The sequence below is a fragment of the Psittacula echo genome (assembly GCF_963264785.1).
Source record: "Psittacula echo genome assembly, chromosome: 4".
In the NCBI taxonomy this organism is placed as follows: Eukaryota; Metazoa; Chordata; class Aves; order Psittaciformes; family Psittacidae; genus Psittacula; species Psittacula echo.
The window spans coordinates 3184447-3206703 of NC_137738.1; the positions used below are offsets into that span (position 1 = coordinate 3184447).

Sequence of the window (22257 nt, forward strand, 5' to 3'; positions counted from 1 at the left end):
CTTTGTCTAGCACAGATAGTTAACAGCCAGTTTTCTTGGAGGGTGGAGGAGTATTTCCCACACTACATTTGTACTGAGTTGCCTAGTCCCTATTATAAAGCTTATTATGAGAATGTCTAATTCATACCACTGTAAGTTTAAAAATGATTAGTGCAGACTGAACACTTATTGCAAATATTACATCTTTTCAGGATTATGTTGATAGACATGGAATAGTAGAAAATCCTTCAACAGACTGCAGCAAGTTTTTGAATGCCTGTTCCTAGTGTCAGCTGTTCCCTTGATGTAGTGAAGAGCAAATCTTTCTTGTGTACCACAGGTACTTTAAAGTTCAGTCAACAGTCATGTTGTTTCTTTAGAAAATTTTATTTAAACTATTTTTGTGCATGATGATCTGCACAATTTATGCACTGTTTCAAACCATCACTTCTATCTTCAAATTAGTGACATCAGATAGATTTAAAATATTTGAATGAACTGGAAAAGTAAACGGAAGGTTCCTTAACTGGAGAACTGTTCTGTAGCCAGACAGCTTGTCATGGTTTAAGCCCAGTCAGCCACACAGCTTGCCTGCTCGCTCCCCCCCCTTCCTCCCCTCTGCCCCACTCCTGGAGGGATGCGGAGGAGAATCAAAAGAATGTAACTCCCATGGGTTGAGATAAGAGCAGTCCAGTAACTAAGGTATAACACAGACCACTACTGCTACCACCAAGAATAATAATGATAAGAGAAATAACAAGGGAAAAGAATACAGCCATGCAACACCCGCTGACCGATACCCAGCCCAACCCCGGCAGTGATCTCCCAGTTTTACATCCTGAGCATGACGTGCTGTGTTATGGAATACCTCTTTGGCTAGTTTGGGTCAGGTGTCCTGTCTCTGCTTCCTCCCGGCTTCCCCTCCTCCCTGGCAGAGCATGAGACTCACAAAGTCCTTGGTCAGAGTAAACATGACTTAGCAACAACTAAAACCATCAGTGTTATCAGTGCTGTTCCCAGGCCGAAAGTCAAAACCACAGCACTGCACCAGCTACTAAGAAGGAGAAAAATGACTGCTACTGCTGAACCCAGAACACAGCCTTATGCTGTATCTGCTGAAACCTTGACAGGTTCAATATTATGCATGCTGTTTACCTCTTTGCTGTGAACAAATGTTCTGTTTGGCATCTCACTCTTATTCAGATGGGAAACCTGAGACACTTTCTTGCACTCTTGTTCCTTTTAATTTCTCCTAGGGGTACAGTAGTGGCAGTGTCAGGCATTCCACTAAACATGACACTCCTGAAATTGGGATTTGATAAATTATTTAAATAACTATTTAAAATGGTATTGCTGGAGAGGTTTTTTTCATTTGAAAGTTGGAGTTTTACATTCCTGAAAATCCCAGACTATCTCAAGTTCAAAGCAATCCATAAGGTCGCTCCTTTCAGAGCTACCTAAAACTAAGTCATATGACTTGAGCATTGTCCTCCTTGAATAATGACAGGATTGGTGCCTTGACCACTTCCCCGGGGAGCCTGTTCCAGTGACAAGACCACCTTCTCAGTGAAGAACACTTTCCTGATGTCCAGTCTGCACTTTTCCTGATGCAGGTTCATTCCATTTCCTTTGTGTCCTGTCACTGGTCACCAGAGAGAGGAGATCAGCACCTCTCTTCCACTGCTGCTCCCCCTAACCCATACTTGTGAGGAAGTTGTAGCCTGTGATAAGATCAGCCCTGGCCTTTTCTTTCCCAAGGTGAATGAACCAAGTGACTTCAGCTGTTCCTCAAAAGTCTTGCTCTCAAAGGCCTTTCACCAATTTGGTTGTCCTTCTCTGGAAACAGCCTGATAGTTTGATGACATTCTTATACTGAGACACTCAAAACTGTGCATAGTACTTGAGGTGGGACCTCCCTAATGCAGGGTAGGGTGAGACTATTGCACTCCCTCAACTGCTTCATAGAATGCTACAAAGCATTTTAGTTTTGTGATATTCCTGGGAGTTGTGGAATGATACATAAATACAAAGAAAAGGAAGCAGGACTTTTGTTTTGGACTAATATGCTCCTCTTACAATTCCAGTGGAAGAATCCTAAGTAAATTCATTGCCCAATTCCTATTGCATTTGAAAAGAACTTGCGGAAAAGATCCAGCCTTATTTTCTGCTCATTTCTTAGTAATATTAATGTTCTTGGGCTGCTGGTAGGAAATCTTGAACAGTAAAAATTAACATCTATATGCATGTATATATAATGTAACACATCAATGCTATATATATACAATATGTATATATACAATATGCACCTGGGTTGGAACAACCCCAGGTATCAATGCAGACTGGGGGGATGAAGGGAGTGAGAGTACCCCAAAGGAGAAGGACTTGGGAGTGCTAGTGGATGAAAGATTGGACATGGCTTGGCAATGTGTGCTTGCAGCCCAGAAGGCTGCTCGTATCTTGGGCTGCACCCAGAGGAGCATGGCCAGCAGGTCAAGGAAGGTGATTCTGCCCTTCTACTCTCGTGAGACCCCACCTGCAGTCCTGCATCCTGCTCTGGAGTCCTTGGTACAGGAAAGACACGGACCTGTTGGAGAGGGTACAGAGCAGGACTAGAGCACCTGTCCTGTGAGGAATGGCTGAGAGTTTGAGTTGTTCAGTCTGGAGAAGAGAAGACTCGGGGAAGACCTTATTGTGGCCTTTCAGTTCTTAAAAGGGCCCTATAAGAAAGATGGGAGGAGACTTTTTATCAGGGACTTTTGTGATAGGACAAGGGGTGATGATTTTAAACTGAAAGGCGAGATTTGGGCTGGACATGAGGAAAAAATTCTTCACAATCAGGTTGGTAAAACACTGGCCCAGGTTGCCCAGAGAGGTGGTGGATGCATCATCCCTGGAGACATTCAAGGTCAGGCTGGATGTAGTTCTGGGCAACCTGATCTAGTTGAAGATGCCCCTGCTCAATGCAGGGGGGTTTGACTAGTGAGCTTTGAAGGTCCCTTCCAACCCAAACTACTCTACGATCATTCCTGTAATAGCAATTAGAAACGATTACCTATGTAATAAGTTGCATTATGAAGCAGTATTCATTGTGTCTTTGTAGATACCAAGTTTGAAGAACTAGAAGAAAAATACAAGAAAGAAGTACAAGAAAGGAAAAAGCTAGAATTAGAACTGAGAACCATCCAGGTAAAAGTAAGTGTCTCTTGAGAATGGTATGTGTGGTATCTAAGAAAATAACTACTGAGTGAACTTGGAAAATGGAGTGGAAAACTTAGTGAAATGTATTCTACAGAGAGAATTAGACTGTGTGTACTGCCATTCTGATGTACTCTTGGAGAATCAAGAAAAGCTAACATAATTGAATGGCAAAGGAAAGAAAGACATTAAAAATGAGAACACATTCTTCAAGAAGTGGAGATCTTGTGCAAGCACAGGCGAGAGAAAATAATGTCAGTTTTGCCAAGCCAAATATAATAATAAAATAGCTTTGGAAAGATAATGAGAAATAACTCACTTTGCAAATAAGAACTAGTAACTTTTTCCAAACACATAAGTAGTGGGAACAGTATAAGGGAATCTCTGAGGCCTATAGATGACTAAGATGTGAAATCCCTCAAAGGAAAAAAGGCAACTGCAGAAAAGCTGAAATAACTTATTTGATATTCACTATTTAAAGGCTCAAAAAGTTTTCTATATCAGAGTCTTTCTTTATTGAGGCTGAATCTGTGGCTCAGCCTCAAATTGAAAATTCAGAAGTACTCTTAAAATGAATTGATAAAATGAATAGTAATTAAAAATCACCAAATACAGATAATACCCATAAATTGACAGGGCACTGCAGTGTGGGACTGCTGAATCTCTGTGATGTGCAAATTATTTTGTTCTTCTGTTGACGCTGGAAGGGGACGAGGATGATGCCATCTAAAAAAGGTTTATAGTGCTGATTCCTGGGAATGTAGTTTAGTCAGGTCAGCTTTTTGTCCTGGGTGAATTGTTAGAAACTTGAAGCAATACTTTCATTGATGCATGCATAGGTATCGTGTATGGAGAAAAGGTGTAAAGAGAAATCATGCCTCATACTTTCAGAGTTTAGGGGGATTTTTTAAGAATAAATTGGAGAATAGTGAGTTAAGTGTGACTCAGTGTAATGTCACCATAGGATATTCACAGAACACTGAAAAAAAATGAACTATTTTGATAATGGGCAGTAGCTCTTGGGAATTTAAAGGTGAAGATTGAGGGCAGTGGTCAGTTTTTACTGGGGAGCAAAATTGGAGCCTCAAAAGGGTTTCTAAAGAAAACTGTGCTATTCAGCATATTCATTAGTGATTTTAGAGTTGAACAATATGGTTGAAGACTACTCAGTGTTTAGTAATACTAAATAATTGCAATAATTAAGATGGTAAATAAAAATCGGTGTAAAAAAATATGAAGTAATGCATCTGGAAAACATAACATGATAGATGCGTACCCAAGTGCTGTCAGGCTCCATGATTCCAGGAAGCAATTCAGAAATTCTAGTTCTCTGAAAACTTCAGTATTTTCCTCAGCGATGATGAAAAGTAATTTTTTTGGAAAAGACTTAAGAAGTAATGAGAAAATACTCTTTGCCCATATACAGCCAAATGGCTCTCACATCTGGAGTATTTCTTGCAAATTCTGTTCACTTGTTTCCGAACAGATAGAGTAGAAGTGGGTGGTACAAAGATCAAGTGAGGATCAAGAGATGAAACAGGGAATTGGTCATTTTCTTGCTTTCCATAAGGCATAATTACAGAACCAGCTCTGCAGGCTCAGAACAAAAACTGGTTTATTCCACTGTACTGTGTTAAGTGGCAGAACTCTTTGTCAGAGTCTTGTAAAATTGAAACTGATCCAAAAGAGAAAGTACCTGTAAAGTATTTCAGTAAAAATTGATTCATTACCTGGATTCAGACTTTTGCCTCAGAAACTCTGTAAATTTAAATGGTATATAAGGGGAATGATTGCTCTATGCATGGTTAGAGTTTTATGCTCTGTATCTATAGACAAATTACAGGACTGGACACTGCATTCTGGACTATATAGATTCCTGGTTTTAGCACAGCTATTCCTACATAACATAATCTCTGGTTGGATTGAGAAGTCACACTGGATATTACCTAGTTTAGGGGTTTAGTTTAATAAAAGAATAATTGAAATATTCGAATTGGAAGCATTTGAAAACCAAGCTAAAAAATACAGTGGGGATTTTACTGCTTGAGGTGGGGGTTTTTGTTTTGGCTTGGGTTTTTTGAGTTTGGTTTATTTTTTTTTCCACTTAAGGAGAAAAGAACACCTACTATTTTAGCTATGCTTAATTTTTCTGTAGGAAGAGAAAGCTTCTACCTGAGGTACTTTATTACTGCAATTTTGGGGTATTATGTGTGTATAAGTTTAATTCTGCTCTGAATTCACCTGTGTTTGTCCGGAAGAACTACATGTGGGTCAGATATGTTAGTCTAGACTTCCATATACAGGTTTACTTGTGTCAACATTTTCCTGCAAAAATGGAGGCTTAAGTTTTGAAAAATGTAGAGGGTAAATGATGGGGATCTCTCTTGAAAAAGGCAAAAATTTGGTTATGTTACTTATCAACAGATCAGACTAGTTTTTTTGGAGATCCTGGTTTGGGTTACTGTATCCAGTGTACTGGATAATTGGGCTAAAGTTATTTAATATAAATAGTATAAAAATAGTGTGAAATGACCAGGAACCTACTATTTGCTTATTAATAATTATTTTGTTATATGTTGGATATGGAGCTGTGTAAAGGTAGATCCTTTTTTTTTTTTTTTTTTCTTGGACACAGAAAATAAATCAGCCTCGTCCTCAAAGCTCTTTGAGTCACAGGGAGATTGCTCGGCATCAGGCTTCCTCATCTGTGTTTTCATGGCAACAAGAGAAGACACCATCTAGAAATCAAGCAACACCTGCAAAGGGAAGTTCTGCAACATCTTCTTTTCCATGGGAGAAAGAAACAAGTTCTAGTGTAATATCAGAGAAGAGTGAGCTCAACAGCAGCTTTGCGGATGATTATAATTCTTCACTTGTGATCCAGCTAAGAGCACAGAACCAAGGTACCTGATGTATTTGTTTAAAACCCACAGGAAGTCTCCTATATGGTTTCATGAAACCTGGTGTGCAGATAGGAAGAGAGGTATTGGAATTAGTGCTTTAGCAAGGAAGAGATACCTGGTTTTGCCTTTGGCAGCTAGCCTAGTTGGCCACTGGTGTATGTATCTTCAGTGATCAGCCAGTACACAGAAATTATCAACAAACTGGTATCTTTTACATAAGGGGTGTGAGAGGCAGAAGGGAGGAGTTTGTATTTTCAGGGGTGGGTAGTGGACATCATATATAAAAGGAAAAGAGCCTTCTCCAATAATTCCATTGCTCATAGAACAATTCTGTTGAAGCAGAGTTAAAAAATCTCTTCAAGATTTCATTACATCTCACTGTTAAATTCAATTCTATCCTATCGCTTCCTTCATTTTGTATTGCTTGAGGTTTGTAGCTAAGCAATATCTGTCTTAAAAATTCATTGTCTGGACATGCTAAATGTATAGCTCAGTTGGTCCATAATGGATGTAACTGGAAGCACAGAAGGAAGTATGATGCAGAAAGTACAATAAAGAAGCAAGATATGATGATCCTGTATTGTGCATATTGACATGAAGTAATAATCATTCTTGAGATCTTATAGTCGAAAGAGAGCAAAGAGTTGGTTCGCTGTGGATTTGGTGAACATTTACTTAAGCTTACTACTTGGACCAGCTTTTCCACCGTTTCTTTTAGGACTGTTTTGCAAGTTCCCATGCTGTCCAAAATGTTTATCCAAATACCTGCATGTAAAACATCCAATTAGGTGCCATTTTCAACTTAGAAGCAAGACTTTTTTTTTTTAAACAAAATTATCACCAGATAATAGTAATTCTGGGTAATATTCCCTGTAGCTGGCTATGTTTTCTGCTGTAAAATCACATTGTATTTTGGAAAGTAAACTCTTACTGATGTATATTGTGACAAGATCACTTGGTTTCACTTTATATGGATTCTGCTTTGGGACAGGAAAAAAGATTGAAACATAAGGTACTGTACTTACAGATGCTCAGTAGCTGAAAAGCCTCTTGGAAGGAGAGGACTCAAACAAATAATTCAAGTGGGTGTCTTTCCTCTTAAAAAGTAAAAAAATTAAAGCAGCTTTGATAAGTGACATATTTCTGTGTGTTTAGAAACAACAAAAACAAAGACAAACCAGCAGAAGAATAAACTGACTTTGCCTTTGCAGCATTTGTGCCTGATGTCACATTTTGCTGTGTTCTAATGTATTACAAAGTGGAAATTATTTAGAGTCAACTGTCTTTCAGTCTCGATAGTTTTAGTCACTGATATAGTAGTAGAAGAGAGTTTTGTTTTAGCTTGCTGAACGTTTTACAGGGTGTCTGCCTGTGTCAGGAACTTGAGTTATCAAACATACTGAATGTTTTAGAATGTGTGGACACTTGGAAATTTGAGTACTGGGATGGAAGGTGTACCTTTCAAAGCAGAAAGTACCCTTAATCTTTACTGTTTCTAACATTCAGAGCTAAATTCCACTGTTAAGGACCTAGAACAACAACTGCAAGCTCAGGAAAAAATGAAGAAATCCCATATGAATAAACATCAAGAAACTGAACTGCAGCTGGTCAGAATGAAGTTGGAATTAACAGAGAAGGATAAGGCTCTGAACAAAACCAGAGATAAACTGACTCAAACGAGAACACAACTTGATCAAGCTACCACACAGGTAAAATGTTGCATCACACATCTTTGGACTGTCCTTACAATTCATTCCCAGTATTAATGTATGTCAATTTGCAGCCATTTTAGTGAGAATCAAGATTCTCAGGTGAGTTGCATGAGTATTTGCTGAGGATCAAGTTTTGAGTTTGTGTTGGTTTGATACGTATTACTGTAACAATGGAAATACTCATAAAGCAGTCACCCATTTTCTGGAAGGTTCTTACACCACCTGAAGAATTATTTTTCATCCTCAGGCAAGATTCGTGGAATTCTGAAAAATAGAGAATGGAATTCTGTTGCACAGAGCAACAATGACATCTGGTGGCAATTTGTGACCTTTAAATAGACTCTGTCATGTAACTTTGGCTGAAAATCAGTATGCTGCTTGTACTATTGGATGCCTTTGGATTGTAAATTGCATGTGTAAAATAAAAACTAGGTAAAAATGATTTTTTATCCTTTGCATGATTCAGAATATATGTAGTTTCTAAGTGAGATTTCATGGGTTTTAATCCTAAGGAGCTTGGATTCATAGTATAAAACCAGTAGGGGTAGTACAACTGGCTTAGTCAAGTATTTACAGAGTGTATTTAAGTGCATACATATAAAAATATGAAGTGGTTCCGGTTTTTGCTCATAATCATATGAAGTGAATGCCAGTGTTTAAAATAATTTAGTTCAAACTGTAGAAGGTAAAAAGTAAGAAGTTACCTTTTTTGTTGATTGCCTTACCTTCCTGAAATCCTTTTTCACAGCATTTGACATGCTTGTAAGTAGTGCAGAGATTCATAATTCCTGAATCTTCATATTTCCATCTATATTTGTATTTATTTATAGTACTTTGATTGATCTACAGGGTAGGAAAAAAGATGTTTCTACGTGTATCTTCTCAGGATGTAGTAATTGTTATCCATCTTTGCCAGCAAGTTTCTACGTGCTACCTAACTTTATTGTAAAACTACTGTTTCCCACAACTCCTGTGTTGGTCCTTAAAGTAAACTTTTACATGTTGATGGTTTGCCTTTTGAGAGACAGGTGCATTCAGCTTGTTGCTAGCTCTGTGAGGAGCCAACTTAGGGAAAGTCTTTGCAGTGAGTATGGTAAGATCATATTCTCAACACAGTCCATTGACTACATAAAGGCACTGTCATTGCAGTGAGTTTGTGGAAAGGCAGCTGACCCAACCTAACAGCTCAGTTCCTCTGAAAAGTCTTTCTTTTAAGTTAAGTTTCTATATATACACATTCTTACTAAAAAAACCAAGTACAAGTTTAGTACTTTGGACTACTAAGAGTTTATATGGAACCAGCTAAAGTTATTCTGTAGGTTATATGAATGCTAGAGCAATTGTAGTAGGAGAAACCACTCTTTTTATATGAGTGCCTATAAACCGAAATAAAATGTCACTTGTATTTTTAACACTTGTGATTCATAATTAAATTATTCTAGGTCCAAATGATGGAGCAAAAGGTGAAAAGATTGTCAGAAGAACTGAATTGCCAAAGACAGAATGCTGAGAGTGCTCGTCAGTCTTTGGAACAGAAAATAAAGGCAAAGGAAAAGGAATATCAACAGGTAAGTCAAGAAGAATGCTTTAATTCTGACTTCCTGAGGACATGAAATCACATGGCTTATTTTGTGTATCTGCTATTCAGTTAATTGCATTCACAATTCATAGAGAGGTTGCAAAGGTAGCTAGCAAACTGAAAACAAACACCCCAGTGGAGGGGAGAAGCTGCTGGACAGGTGCAGAATTATGGTACTACTACATAGACAACATGGGCGAGAGACCCAACTGAGATACAAATCCATGAAAAGCTAGGCTTCATTGTCCACAGAATTATGTATATTTGAGTTCCAACTTAATAACTGACTCAGTTATTTCTGTGGAATCTGAGTTAATTTTGCAGGCATCTTGCTCTCAAGTAAAAAAGTGTTTTCACAAAGTCCGTTAGTCTAGATGCTAACCCAGGATCTCGAAGAGATACTGAACCTATTCCAAATCAGTTGTTATTGCTCCAGTAACGAAAACACAGACTTATTGCGGTTACGTGTTTATTTCTTTCCTACTATACCACTGTTTCTAGGAACTCTCCTGTCAGCAACGCTCCTTACAAACACTGGATCAGCAGTGCAACCAGATAGTAAACAAACTGCATCAAGAGCTGCAGCAAGCCAAAAATGACTCCAATGCTCTACAGGCAGAATTTGACAAAGTAGGTGCTTTTATATTAAAATCTTCTACTAGAGCTGGAATTGACTTGTCTCAGCAGTACTGCCTTACTTTAATCTTACATAAAGCAAAATATAATTGATGTGGGGGCTTGTAGTAGTGTTTTGCACAGTATTAGCTGGTTTGTGTTTACTGTTTTTCACTAAAATGCTATGTATCTAAATGTGAATGGCAGGCTTTTAAAGTTTGAGGGTAGTCCGCTTCCCACAGGGAAGGAGATGTGAATGCAAAACAGTGCACCTGAAATAAGTCAGTTAGAGCAAGGAGCAGCTAAGTATGATCGCAAGAGACACCTCATGTGGCAAATGTGCTGAAATGCAGTTTGATGATAGAGCTAAACAGGTAAGTTGCCCTTTGAAACACAGACTCTGGCTGTGCACTCCTGGTGGTACTTGTTTGGCAGTGCAACCCCTCATGTGACCCTGTGGAGAGCTGACACAGGAGCTAAAAGAGCAAAGGAAAAACGTAAATTAGCGTATGTGTACAGAGACGCAAGTGGTAGCTGTGAGCTTCACTCCCTGAACTGATTCTCCTCAAAATCAGATGAGCATCATGGCTTATGTAAGGATGAACATCATCAATACAAAGGAGGATTCTACAGCTGTGGCAGGACCTAGCTATTAGACCACCTTAGTTGTCACAAACCCACCATAGGAGGGCCACGAGGATGATCAGGGGACTGAAACACCCCTTTATGAAGATAGGCTGAGAAAGTTGGGGCTGTTCAGCTTGGAGAAGAGAAAGCTGCGTGGAGACTTCATAGCAGCCTTCCAGTATCTGAAGGGGGCCTACAAGGATGCTGGAGAAGGACTCTTCACTAAGGACTGTAGTGATAGGACAAGGGGTAATAGGTTAAAACTTAAACAGGGGAAGTCTAGATTGGATATAAGGAAGAAATTCTTTACTGTGAGGGTGGTGAGGCACTGGAATGGATTACCCAAGGAAGTTGTGAATGCTCCATCACTGGCGGTGTTCAAGGCCAGGTTGGACAGAGACTTGGGTGACGTGGTTTAGTGTGAGGTGTCCCTGCCCATGGCAGGGAGGTTGGAACTGGATGATCTTAAGGTCCTTTCCAACCCTAACTATTCTACGATTCATTTCAGGAAAGTTAGAAAGCCACACACAAGCCTGAAGAGTGGGTGACCACAAAAGAGAAATGTTTAAAAGCCTCAGAAAACTCTTGAGCAGCTGTAATGCAGCACAGCTACCTGAATTTCTAAGAAGGGCCCCATGTTTTTGAAAGCTATTTTGAGATGCCCCATTAGCAGGCTGAACTGAACCAGCAGTTCCAAAGCTGACAGCAGCTTTCCTGCAGGCTTCTTTTAGTTTAGAAATATAGCCATGGGAATCCACTGACAAATGTTTTCAGTGCTTATTTGCACATTCTTCTGTATATGCTTACTGGAGAAATTGATTTCGTAGACAGAAAAAATAAGTGACTTTCACTTCTTTCTCCAAGAAAGCAAATTTATTACCTGATGACCTCAGAATAGATCTCACTATTTTGATCTGATAATGGCATTTATTTCCTTTTTAATCTGGAACATTATAGGACTATTTTGAAAGAGAGAAAGCCAGTTTGTATAAAATCTGTGTCAATGGAATAGTAAGTGCAGTTATGATCCTAACTTTCTGATTCTCTTAGCTTAGTAAAAAGGCTATTACGTTCCTAATCTCATCCGTTTCCTACAAATGTGGTGATGTAGGTGCAAGTTACATGTATTAATCCAGTTTCAGAGTCTAGAAATCTATGTGTTTCAGAGACATCTCATCTTTCTGGTCAGAGGCAAAGGAATGGAAAGGCAATAAGCAGCTATTTTCTAAACGGCAGTCAAACACTCTAAGGTTCATGGTGGGATAAAATAATGCAGTTTTATTTTGTAATAGAATGTTGGAGTTCAAGAAGGTGAGTTTAAAAAAGGTTTTATTTCTGCTTCTGATCACAATGTTGATTTTCAACGTTCTTACAGGTAATGGCAGTAAAACAATGCTTGGAATGTAACACTAGTGATCTCACCCAGAAGCTGTGCAGAGCAGAGCAGGCTTTGTTAGCAGCCCAGACTAAGGAAACTGATTTGACAAGAAGCTTTGAGGTAAGCAATGCAGAGGAGTAGTTGACAATACTAATACCGTAAATCATACAGTCATAGAATGGTTTGGGTTGGAAAGGACCTTAAGATCATCCAGTTCCAACCACCTGCCATGGGCAGGGATGACCCACACTAGGTCATGTCACTCAAGCCTCTGTCCAACCTGGCCTTGAACACTGCCAGGGATGGAGCATTTAACACTTCTTTGGGTAACCTGTTCCATGGCCTCAGCACCCTCACAGTAAAGAACTTCTTTCTTATGTCTACCTGAACTTCCCCTGTTTCAGTTTAAACCCATCACCCCTTGTCCTATCACTACAGTCCCTGATGAAGAGTCCCTCTCCAGCATCCTTGTAGTCTCCCTTCGGATACTGGAACCTGCGCTGAGATCTCCACACAGCTTCTCTTCTCTAGGCTGAAAGCCCCAGGTTTCTTAGCCTGTCTTAATAAGGGAGGTGCTCCAGTCCCCTGATCCTCATGGCCTCCTCTGGACTTGCTCCAATTTGTAAACACTAATACTGTCAAGCATTTACTCAAATAGTTCTTTTTCCATAAGGAATCTTTAAAAACTTTTTATGGAGTACCTTAATAATATATCTGAGTTGTAACACAAATAAAAGAGGTCTTCACTCATGTCAGGTAGATAAATGCAGTGTGTGGAAGTGGCTGTGTGGTTAGGGTTCATTGCTGTAATGCTGCTTATATGGTTCTAGTTTGTGTTGGATATACCTTTTAGCAAAAATAGGGTTTTGTTTTAAGAGACTCTTGCTTTTGATCCTGAAATGAAAATATGTCAATGCTTACCTGATTTTAAATGTGAACTCTAGAATCACTAACAACTACTTTGATGCACACTGCTGACCTCAGTGATTTTGTACAAAGCTTTACTATATCCTCTTTAAAAAGAAATAAATGTATTTTTCTTGGAAGAAACACAGTCCAATGAATCCAATATCTGAAGGGGGTCTGCAAGGATGTCAGACAGGGACTCTTCGTCAGGGACTGTAGTGATAGGACAAGGGGTGATGGGTTCAAACTTAAACAGGGGAAGTTCAGGTTAGATACAAGGAAGAAGTTCTTTACTGTGAGGGTGCTGAGGCACTGGAAGGGGTTGCCCAAGGAAGTTGTGAATGCTCCATCCCTGGCAGTGTTCAAGGCCAGGTTGGACAGAGCCTTGGGTGACATGGTTTAGTGTGAGGTGTCCCTGCAGGGGGTTGGAACTGGATGATCGTAAGGTCTTTTCCAACCCAAACCATTCTATGATTCTATAAAATACACACACACACTGCTATACAAACTTCCTCTAAATGAAGATAAATTCAGAGAAGTCTTTGGATGCTTCCATGCTTTCTCATGTTCACATACACAGATAGATATCTTTTCAGTTTAATGTCTCTTTTGTCTTCTCAGTTACAGTGTTTTGCTTTGGTGGCAATTAGGGCAGCTATGCTTGAAATTGTTGCAGTAGTGCCACTAGAGACCACTCAATGCAAATTTTCTCCTTATTTGGAGAATCAGAAGTAAGAAAGAAAGCTCAATACCTATGTAATCTGTGTCACAGTGGGTTTTATTTAAACAATTTGCTAGTTGTTCGTTGTCATGAGCAGATATAAAATAATCTGGCATAATTTCTGCCCCAAATGTACCTGTCCAAATTCTATGAACAGATTTAAAGTGAAATAATGGGCTTTGTTCAGATCAGCACAAATGCAGGTACAACTTTAGTACGTGGTGAAACTTTAGGTACATTCATACTGGTAGATTACAATGTCGGGGATCATTCCAGCTACTGGAATGTGACTTCTTTATACTGCTAATTGTTAGAACAACACTTAGCATGGCTTTAGCCCTGCTGATTAGCACTCTTCCAATTATAATTCCCAGGCACAGTTTGGGAGTTCACATGAGCCTGGGACAGTTCCCAGCAAGTGGTTTGGCTTGAGTCCCCTGCTTTGGAAGATAGAAGACTTCAGTGGTACAGATCTGGGCTGTTCCAGGCCTCTTGGCCTCTATGACAGAGAGTGTTCCTTGAAACTTATTTAGTAAATAAATGTAACCAATGCCTTCCAGTGGTAAGGCTAATGATGGTAACTTTTGTTCTTCCAATGTACCCCAGAGGAAGAAAGCCTCTATCAAGCTTTTGCAAATTCTTAATGTGATCTTTGACATTTCTGGACACCACCTCTCTTTAGTTAGTTTATATCAGATAGTGTGGGCTTCTGGCTTTGAAATTATGGAATTAGGTTAGATTTGATACAGTTTTTTGAGATGCCATTGCTACAGAATATCAAATCTGTGGAAATCTTTTTTTGCTGCAAATTCTTGGGAGTGCTTCATTTTACTTACCAGTACTATATCCATCTTACAAAGCTGTAACTGTAGTCAGATTTTTCTTCATATTTGTTTGTCTTGATCAGACGGTGATATTGCATTAGAATATGACTGATAAAGATGTAAAGAAGCTTAATCTGGGGAAGATTGTAATGTCTGAAGACATCAGTAACACTACAATTCTCTGTCCTAAAGACTTGCACATGAGAGGGCATGGTATGTGTCAGCAGAACTTAAGGCAGGGCTTGTCTTCTTCACTCTCATAAATATTCTGCAGAAAATGACATTGAATTGTTTTGAAGTATTGGAGACTTTGTTGGCAGTAGATTTTCTTTATAGAAAAAGAAAACAAGAAAGGTATTGGCATTTCTTTTCCTTTATTAAGGCGAAGTTGTCTTACTCTAAAGATCTAACTATCCAATGGAGAATACAGTTGTTTTCCACTGGTTAATCCACTTCTTTGTTTAGTCCTTATTGTATAATAAGGCTGATGTTCCAAAAATGTTGCAAAACAGATATATTTGAGAGACTTACAAGGATATGGTTAGTTTAAGGACTATTAATCTTTGCAATGATGATATCTCTATAGCTTTGCAGTTCGGGCATCTTAGCATGTGGTTTCCATTTTGATGGTGCAAGCAGCCCATAACTATTCTTGAAACAATTGGTCAGTCAGTCTCTAAGCTGCTTGTAAGTCTGCCCCATGAATCAAAGAATCACAGATTGGTTTGTGTTGGAAAGGACCTAAAGATCATCCAGTTCCAGCCCCCCTGCCACGGGCAGGGACACCTTCCACTAAATCAGGTTGCTCCAAGCCCCATCCAGCCTGGCCTTGAACACTGCCAGGGATGGATCATTTACCACTTCTCTAGGCAACCTGTGTCAGTGCCTCATCACCCTCACAGCAAAGAGCTTCCTCCTTAAATCTAACCTGTACTTCCTCTGTTTAAGTTTGAATCCATTACCCCTTGTCCTATCGCTACAATTCCTAATGAAGATTCTCTCTCCAGCGTCCTTTGTAGGCCTCCTTCAGATACAGGAAGTCTGCTATGAGGTCTCCACGCAGCCTTCTTTTCTTCAGGCTGAACAGCCCCAGCTTTCTCTGCAGTAATAGTACTACCTGTATGTGGGTTTGCTTTGGTTTGGTTTTTGCTTTTTGGTTGGCAGAATGGTTAACTTGAGTAATACAGTGTACAAGTAGAATCGATAGCTGGATTAAAACCGAAAAGCTTACTGCTTTGGAAGTGTAAATGGCTAGTTACTGTCAGACATTAGCCCATTAAATCATGGGTTCCTGGGTTTTAAATAATTATATTAAATAATGGGACCTTTTAGCCATTTCAGTTCCTTAAAATTATTTGGTCTTCTTTCTGTAGATCACTTCAGATTTTCTAATGAAAAGGCTTGTTTAGTTCATGTATTGCATCTGCATGCAGCACTTTGAATGTGAGAAGTTTGGACATTTGCCCTTCAAAAAATTAAGATCACTAGAAAACTTTCTTCACTGAAACTTCTCTGACTGGCTTATTATGGGTTTTTAAAAGCTGTAGGTAGGGAAGACCATGAGTAGAAGGGAAGGTAACTGTTGGTGACAGTGACAATTTTAATCATGTTCTGAGGGTGATTTATGTATGTGGCTGCAAAAACAAGCCTGCCATGCCAGCAAGCTTTGAATCATCCAGACCTTTCCATTTCTTGAGCTTGGCTTTTGTGAATTGGTGCCCATCTGCTAGTAGTAAACAGATGAATAATTGATGGCCTCTTTCCAATGGGGCCTGCCAGTGCCATGCCATCTGGTGTCCAACAGCATAGGAGTTTGTAGAAGAAGGATTAGTTTCCTTAAAAAACACTTTTATTTGGCTTCCTACACATAGTGGAGCTGCATAGTTTTGTTTGTGTAGTGGTTTGGGGGTTTTTTTTAAGTCAGTTTATTTGGAAGAAAATACTCTTAATGGCAAAACAACCTTCTTGAAGACTGAGCACTCTAGTATTGCCATGCTGATGATCAATGGAAGGAGAACTTGCTTCCATGTGAGACATGAGGTAAAATCTGATCTATATATTTCTTGTTAATTTTGAGGCCATTGCAGGGATTTGTTTCCTTTGTTGCTTTGGGAAAGTAGCCTAACTTCATCAACTCAGATCCTGTAGGGTATGTCCTGTTCTGTTTTGATCTGTTTGCCCTGTGCAAGCAAGGGGTATACTAACTACTTAAAGTGGCTGCATCACAGAATCACAGACTGATTTGGGTTGGAAAGGACCTTAAGATTATCCTGTTCCAGCCCTCCTGCCATGGGAAGGGACACCTCACACTAGACCATGTCGTCCATGGCTCTGTCCAGCCTGGCCTTGAACACTGCAAAGGATGGAGCACTTACCACATCTCTGGGCACCCTGTGCTGGGGCCTTACCACCCTCACAGTAAAGAACTTTTTCCTTATATCTAACCTTAACTTCCCGTCTTTCAGTTTGAACCCATCATCCCTTGTCCTATTGCTACGGTCCCAAATGAAGAGTCCCTCTCCAGCACCCTTATAGACCCCCTTCAGATACACGAAGCTGCTCTGAGATCTCCACGCAGCTTCTCTTCTCCAGGCTGAACAGCCCCAACTTTCTGAGCCCATCTTCACATGGGAGGTGTTCCCTCTGATGCTGTCAGCTAGTTAAGACTAGTTTAGCTTATGTTCCCAAGCAGTGTTTAGGAACGCAGGCATGGCAGCCCAAAGACTTAATAAGACCTAATGGAATATCTTTCTCTTGGTTTAAATTAATGGAATTTTTTGATCTTGACAATTCACATGAAATGTAGTCTTATTTGCATTTGGTTTAGGAAGTGAAGCAGGAAAAAAACCTTCTTGACTGTCAACTCAGAAAAAAATTGCAAGAGATCCACCAGCTTGAAGAAGAAATCAAAATGATCAATCAGTCTCTAAAGCAGAGCCAGAGTTTTGCGGAAGAGATGAAAAGTGAGTTACATATTTAAATCTGCAGAACTCCTGTTGCCTGTTTGGTGGTGTATGATTCCTGCAATCCTGTAAGCTTCATTAGGAATTAAGTACAAAATTTTCCACTGTGGCTTATGATTAGTGTTTTTAACCAACACCGAGTTTCTCCTAAATGGAAAAGAATTTTTGCCTATGAACGTACAGAATTCCTGAAGATACATAATTTTGAAATTAATGTGTACTAAATTTGGGAGCAAAATGTTTTCATAAAATCTATTTAAACCAGAGAACTTCTGTTTTGTAATTGTGTGTTTCACAGTTTAGGAAAAAACAGTAGGAAAATGTTAAATACCCATCAGTAGCTGAGTCTTGGCTTCAGTGTTTTCTTCTAACTGAGAACAGTGTTTCAGGAATTGAGTTGAAATATACCTTGTTGTTCTGTTGGATCTGGCTAAAAAAAAAAGGGGATAGATTCCATCTTGTGTGTATGCATCCCTCTTGTTTCTGTGTGTCTGTCAAGCTTCATGTAAGATTATAAAATGAAGCTTTTGAATTTGATCCTTTTCTCCTTAAATGACCAAACTTTTAATTGCCTTTCAAGTGAACAAGTCTGCTCCAATCAAGGCAGGGAAACAATTATGACAATTTCGGAAATGTCTGTGGAATTGGACATTCTTTAGGAGAAATGGACTATGAGACTGACCCACAAGATGGTCACATACTGGAATGAGACCTGTCCTGCTAAAAAGAGACAGAAAAAAGCCAAAACCAGTGCTACTTTATATAAAATCTGGTGGAAGTGAGACAGAAACAACACGTAGTTACACCTGAGAAGTAAAGACTGACTGGCTTGGAGTGCAGACTTGTACCAGACTGCGCAGTGAAAAGCTGGCGGTGTCTAGGAGTGAGTAGTGTCCGATCGTCTAAGGTGATAGAAACGGTTCTTTATCCATTGTTGTAATTGACAGTAACGTGCTCCACTAGAATGAGAATTGAAAATAGTCAAAGTAAATAGTAATATTTCATCTAGAAAATGATCAGTGGAGTTGCCAGTATTGACTGGCAAATATTTGATGGTGTTTTCTTTTACAGATAAGAATTCTGTTCAAGAAGCAGAGCTGAAGTTACTAGAAGAGAAATTTAAAAAGCAAGAGAGTTCCCTTTTGCTGGAGAAGCTGCAAGTAGCTTTAGCTGACATGGAAAAGCAACAATATTCTACCCAAGACCTGCTCAAGGAAAAAGATAATCATATTAAAGAACTAAACTATAAAATAAGTAAAATGGAGGAAGAATCAGAAGCTTTGCAGAGGCTCCTTGGATTCAAGCAGAGAGAATGTGAAGAACTGCAAAAAGAGGCCACTGCTTTTTCCCAATGGAAAAGTGAAAGTGATCACCATATAAATAAACTGAAATCTGAAAAGGAAAGTTTGCTGACCCATATTAACGACTTGGAGAGGTCCCTTCAGAGTCAGCAGATCAAAACTCATGAGCATAGTGAGAAACTCAGCATGATGCAAACTGAAAATGACAGGAAAAGCACAGAGATTAGAGAACTTAGAGACATGCTGGAATGTAAAAGTGCAGAATTAGAAGAACAAAAAAAAGCTTTTGCTGAAGTTCAGCAGAAAGCAGAATGTTCTGACAAAAAGTACTGTAAAGAAATAGAAAACATGACCTGTAAAATAATGCAGCTTACCAACCAAGTTGGTGAAGTAGAAGAAAAGTTGCAGTTAGCAGCAAGTGAAGGACTGCAAAAGGAGCAATGTTATAATGAGCTGCTCAGTGAATATGAAAAAATCTGTCATCTTGTAAAAGCGGAAGATGCTTCAAAAATGACAGAAGATGAAGTTGATTTGAAAAGTGGTCATGATGAAACTAGTTTAGATAACACACAACTTGCAGCAAATGACTCCATTGCTGACAATCATGGATGTGCAAGAGCTCTTCTAGAAGTAGAACAAACTAAGGATCTGGCCATTTTACAAGATCAGATCTCATCTCTTGAGATCTCCTTAGTGGGTCAAAAGGAGCTGAATTCAAATCAGCGTCAGCAGTATGAAGACTTACTGCAAATAAAGGGTGAAACAGAAGCAAGATTACTTAGGGTAGAGCAGATGCATGAAAGCTTCGTGACAGAAACTAAACAGCACATTAGTAACTTGCAAGCAGATATTTCAGTACATCAGAAATTAGTTGAGGAAAAAGACATGCAACTGCAAACTCTGAATGAAAGATTAGAGAAAAGACAAGCTGAGCTTCAGGATTTAAAAGTCAATAATAAATTGCTTGAGGATTCAGTAAGACAGCTGAAGCTTCTGTCTGGAACTTGGGATTCAGAGAAGAAGGACATGTCTTCAATGATTTGCTCATATAGCAAAAATATTGAGGAACTTACTGAAGAAAATGCAAGCCTTAGGGATTTAAGCAGAACTTTAGAGCAAGGACAAGTAACTTTACTGGAAGCAAATAAAAATCTTTCTGATAGTTTAAAGGAAAGAGAAGAAACGATTTCTGAACTGTCCAGAAAACACAAAGAGGAAAGAGAACTTACTGAATCAAGAACTGAAGAAATCAAATCAGAGCTTGAAGCTTTGCAAGCAAAGCATAAATCGATGGAAGAAGAAAATGCAAATATGAAAAGCATGCTCAAAGAGCATGCAATTGAACACGAGGAAAAGAAAGCAAAATTAGAACAGGAGAAACAGTTCTTTAGTGAGAATAAAGATATTTTACAAAAACTAATAGCCTCAGAAGAAATAAAAAAAGATTTGGTTCAACAACTTCAGCAACTACAGTCAGAATTTTCCAGTACCCAAAATGTGCCTTTGACAGAGCTTGAATGTTTGAGACAGGAAATGTTAAACGTAAGGGCAGCACCAAATACAATGCAAGAGGAATGTGATATCTTATTTCAAGACAAGGAGCAATTGGGGAAGAAACTGGAAATGAAAAGCAAACCTCTAATGTGTGATACTGGGTGTGAACAGAGCCTCCATTCAGAACAGTTGAGGAAATTCATAGAAGAAAAAGATCTTGAGCTGAATAAATACCAAGTTAAACTTGAGCTTCTTCAAATGGATTTTGAGGACAGAGAACTCTCTCTAGAGAACTACAAGTTAGAAGTGATGCAGCTAGAGACTGCTTTAAAAGGCTTAGAAGCAGAACTTGAGAAAAGCGTGAGACAGAAAGAGAGACTGCAAGAACTGCTGTCTGTTAAAGAACTGAAAGCTTCAGATGATGATGGTCACTTACTGGAGTATAATTATGATGATGTTTCTCAGAACTGTGGCAAAAGAGGAATGGAGGAAAGCTTTTCATCATTCTTGCTGGCATCCTCATTGCAGGTAATGCTGAACAACCTGACCAAGCTTGAGAAAACGTGTGAGAGGCTGCAGGCTGAGAACATTGCATTAGCCTCTGGATTCGAAGACTCAAAAAACAATGGCAGTACAGGTATTGATAAAGTGGCAGAGGAGAAAGAGAACATAATGAATGCAGATAGAAATTTAAAAGCAGAGGAAACTGTTTTTCCTGATGAGCTCATGGATCAAAGTGATAGCAGTGATTTGAGAATGTATTCTTGTAATAAGGAAATGTCCTTCACAGTTAAAGAATGCAGCACTGGATCCAGCTCAGACTACAAAGATTTGAAGTTGTCCAGCAAGGAAGTTAAAATACACTTTGCTGAAGTGAGAGAGAAGCTTTTGTCCTTCCAAAATGAACATATAAAATTATATGAACAACATTGCAGTATGAGCTCAAAGATATCTGAGCTACAGTCTTGTATTGAAATGCTGAAGGCAGAAAATTCTGCGCTGTCAACAAGTATGAGCAATGCACATACAGCTTCTGTGAGAGGGCCACTATCTTCCAGCCAAAGTGATACGCTGCCTAAGTCAGATGAAAGTAAGTCCACAGTTTCTTCCTCAGATCTCTTGCAAAGTTGCTGTTTTACAGAAGTGAGTGAGGTGATTGATTCTTCTAACAGTGGTACATGCAAATGGGTGGAGGAAATGCATCAGCCAGATAGTTCTGCAGAAATAATTCCAGAGGATGCAACAAAACCTTTGGCTGAAAATAGTTGTAATGATCACAAGTTCGACTTTGTTAGAGAGCCCAGGAGCATTACTCCTAGAAAATCTAACCTTGAGAGTAAAATTGAAGAGCTTCAGGTGCTATGTCAGACATATGATAAAGCCATCAAGGTGTTCGAAGACCAATTTCGCATCCAAGAGAATATGAAAAACGAGGAAATACAGGAGCTGAAAAATATTATTCTTTCTGAAAGAAAAGAAATAGATCATCTCAAACAGCAAAATCTGTCTGACAAAGAAGAATGGCAGCAGAAACTGAATAATGTGACTGTGGAGATGGAGGGCAAACTGGCAGCAGAAAGAGAACAAACTGAGAATCTCTCTTTGGAGCTGGAAGCAGCAAGACTCCAACTCCGAGTCCTTGATTTAAGTTCTCATTCACTGCTATGTGCAGATATTGAAAATGTAAGTAAATATAAGTCATTGTCATGCAAATCAGTTTTACGTAAAACTGTTGATGCTAAGCCAAATTTAAGTCTTGAAATTAAATGTGTTTGAATTTCCCACAGAAGTGGTACTGTTCTTTAAGGAAAGCAGAAAAAGAATCCATCCCTTGAGGTTTTATGCATCCCAGGGACTATGAGAAATAACAATGACAAAACTAACAAGTCGAGTCTCTTAGAACTGTGTAATACGTTGAACTACTTTCTTCTTTTTTCCCAGGTGTGGGTGGTTTTCAGTGTGGATCCTATGTGTTAGTGGGTGTGCATGCACTGTGTGTGTCTGTACTATGCTTACAAGCTTTGATCTCTGATTTAAGACAGTGGGTAAAGAGACAAGCA

The 22257-nt window shown here is 39.1% G+C and overlaps 1 protein-coding gene across 2 annotated transcripts in view; it reads left to right on the plus strand.

Moving 5' to 3' along the window:
- The window catches only part of CENPF (centromere protein F), a gene marked incomplete at both ends in the record, with an annotated part of 40195 nt that overhangs the window by 3775 nt on the left and 14163 nt on the right, over positions 1–22257 (plus strand). For both annotated transcript variants that reach the window (XM_080616342.1, XM_080616343.1), the window contains 8 exons: positions 3080–3171; positions 5810–6077; positions 7584–7786; positions 9232–9357; positions 9870–9998; positions 11986–12108; positions 17267–17402; positions 18474–21880. In XM_080616342.1, the coding sequence (XP_080472468.1) occupies positions 3080–3171; positions 5810–6077; positions 7584–7786; positions 9232–9357; positions 9870–9998; positions 11986–12108; positions 17267–17402; positions 18474–21880 (4484 nt within the window). The remainder of the gene's footprint in view (positions 1–3079; positions 3172–5809; positions 6078–7583; positions 7787–9231; positions 9358–9869; positions 9999–11985; positions 12109–17266; positions 17403–18473; positions 21881–22257) is intronic.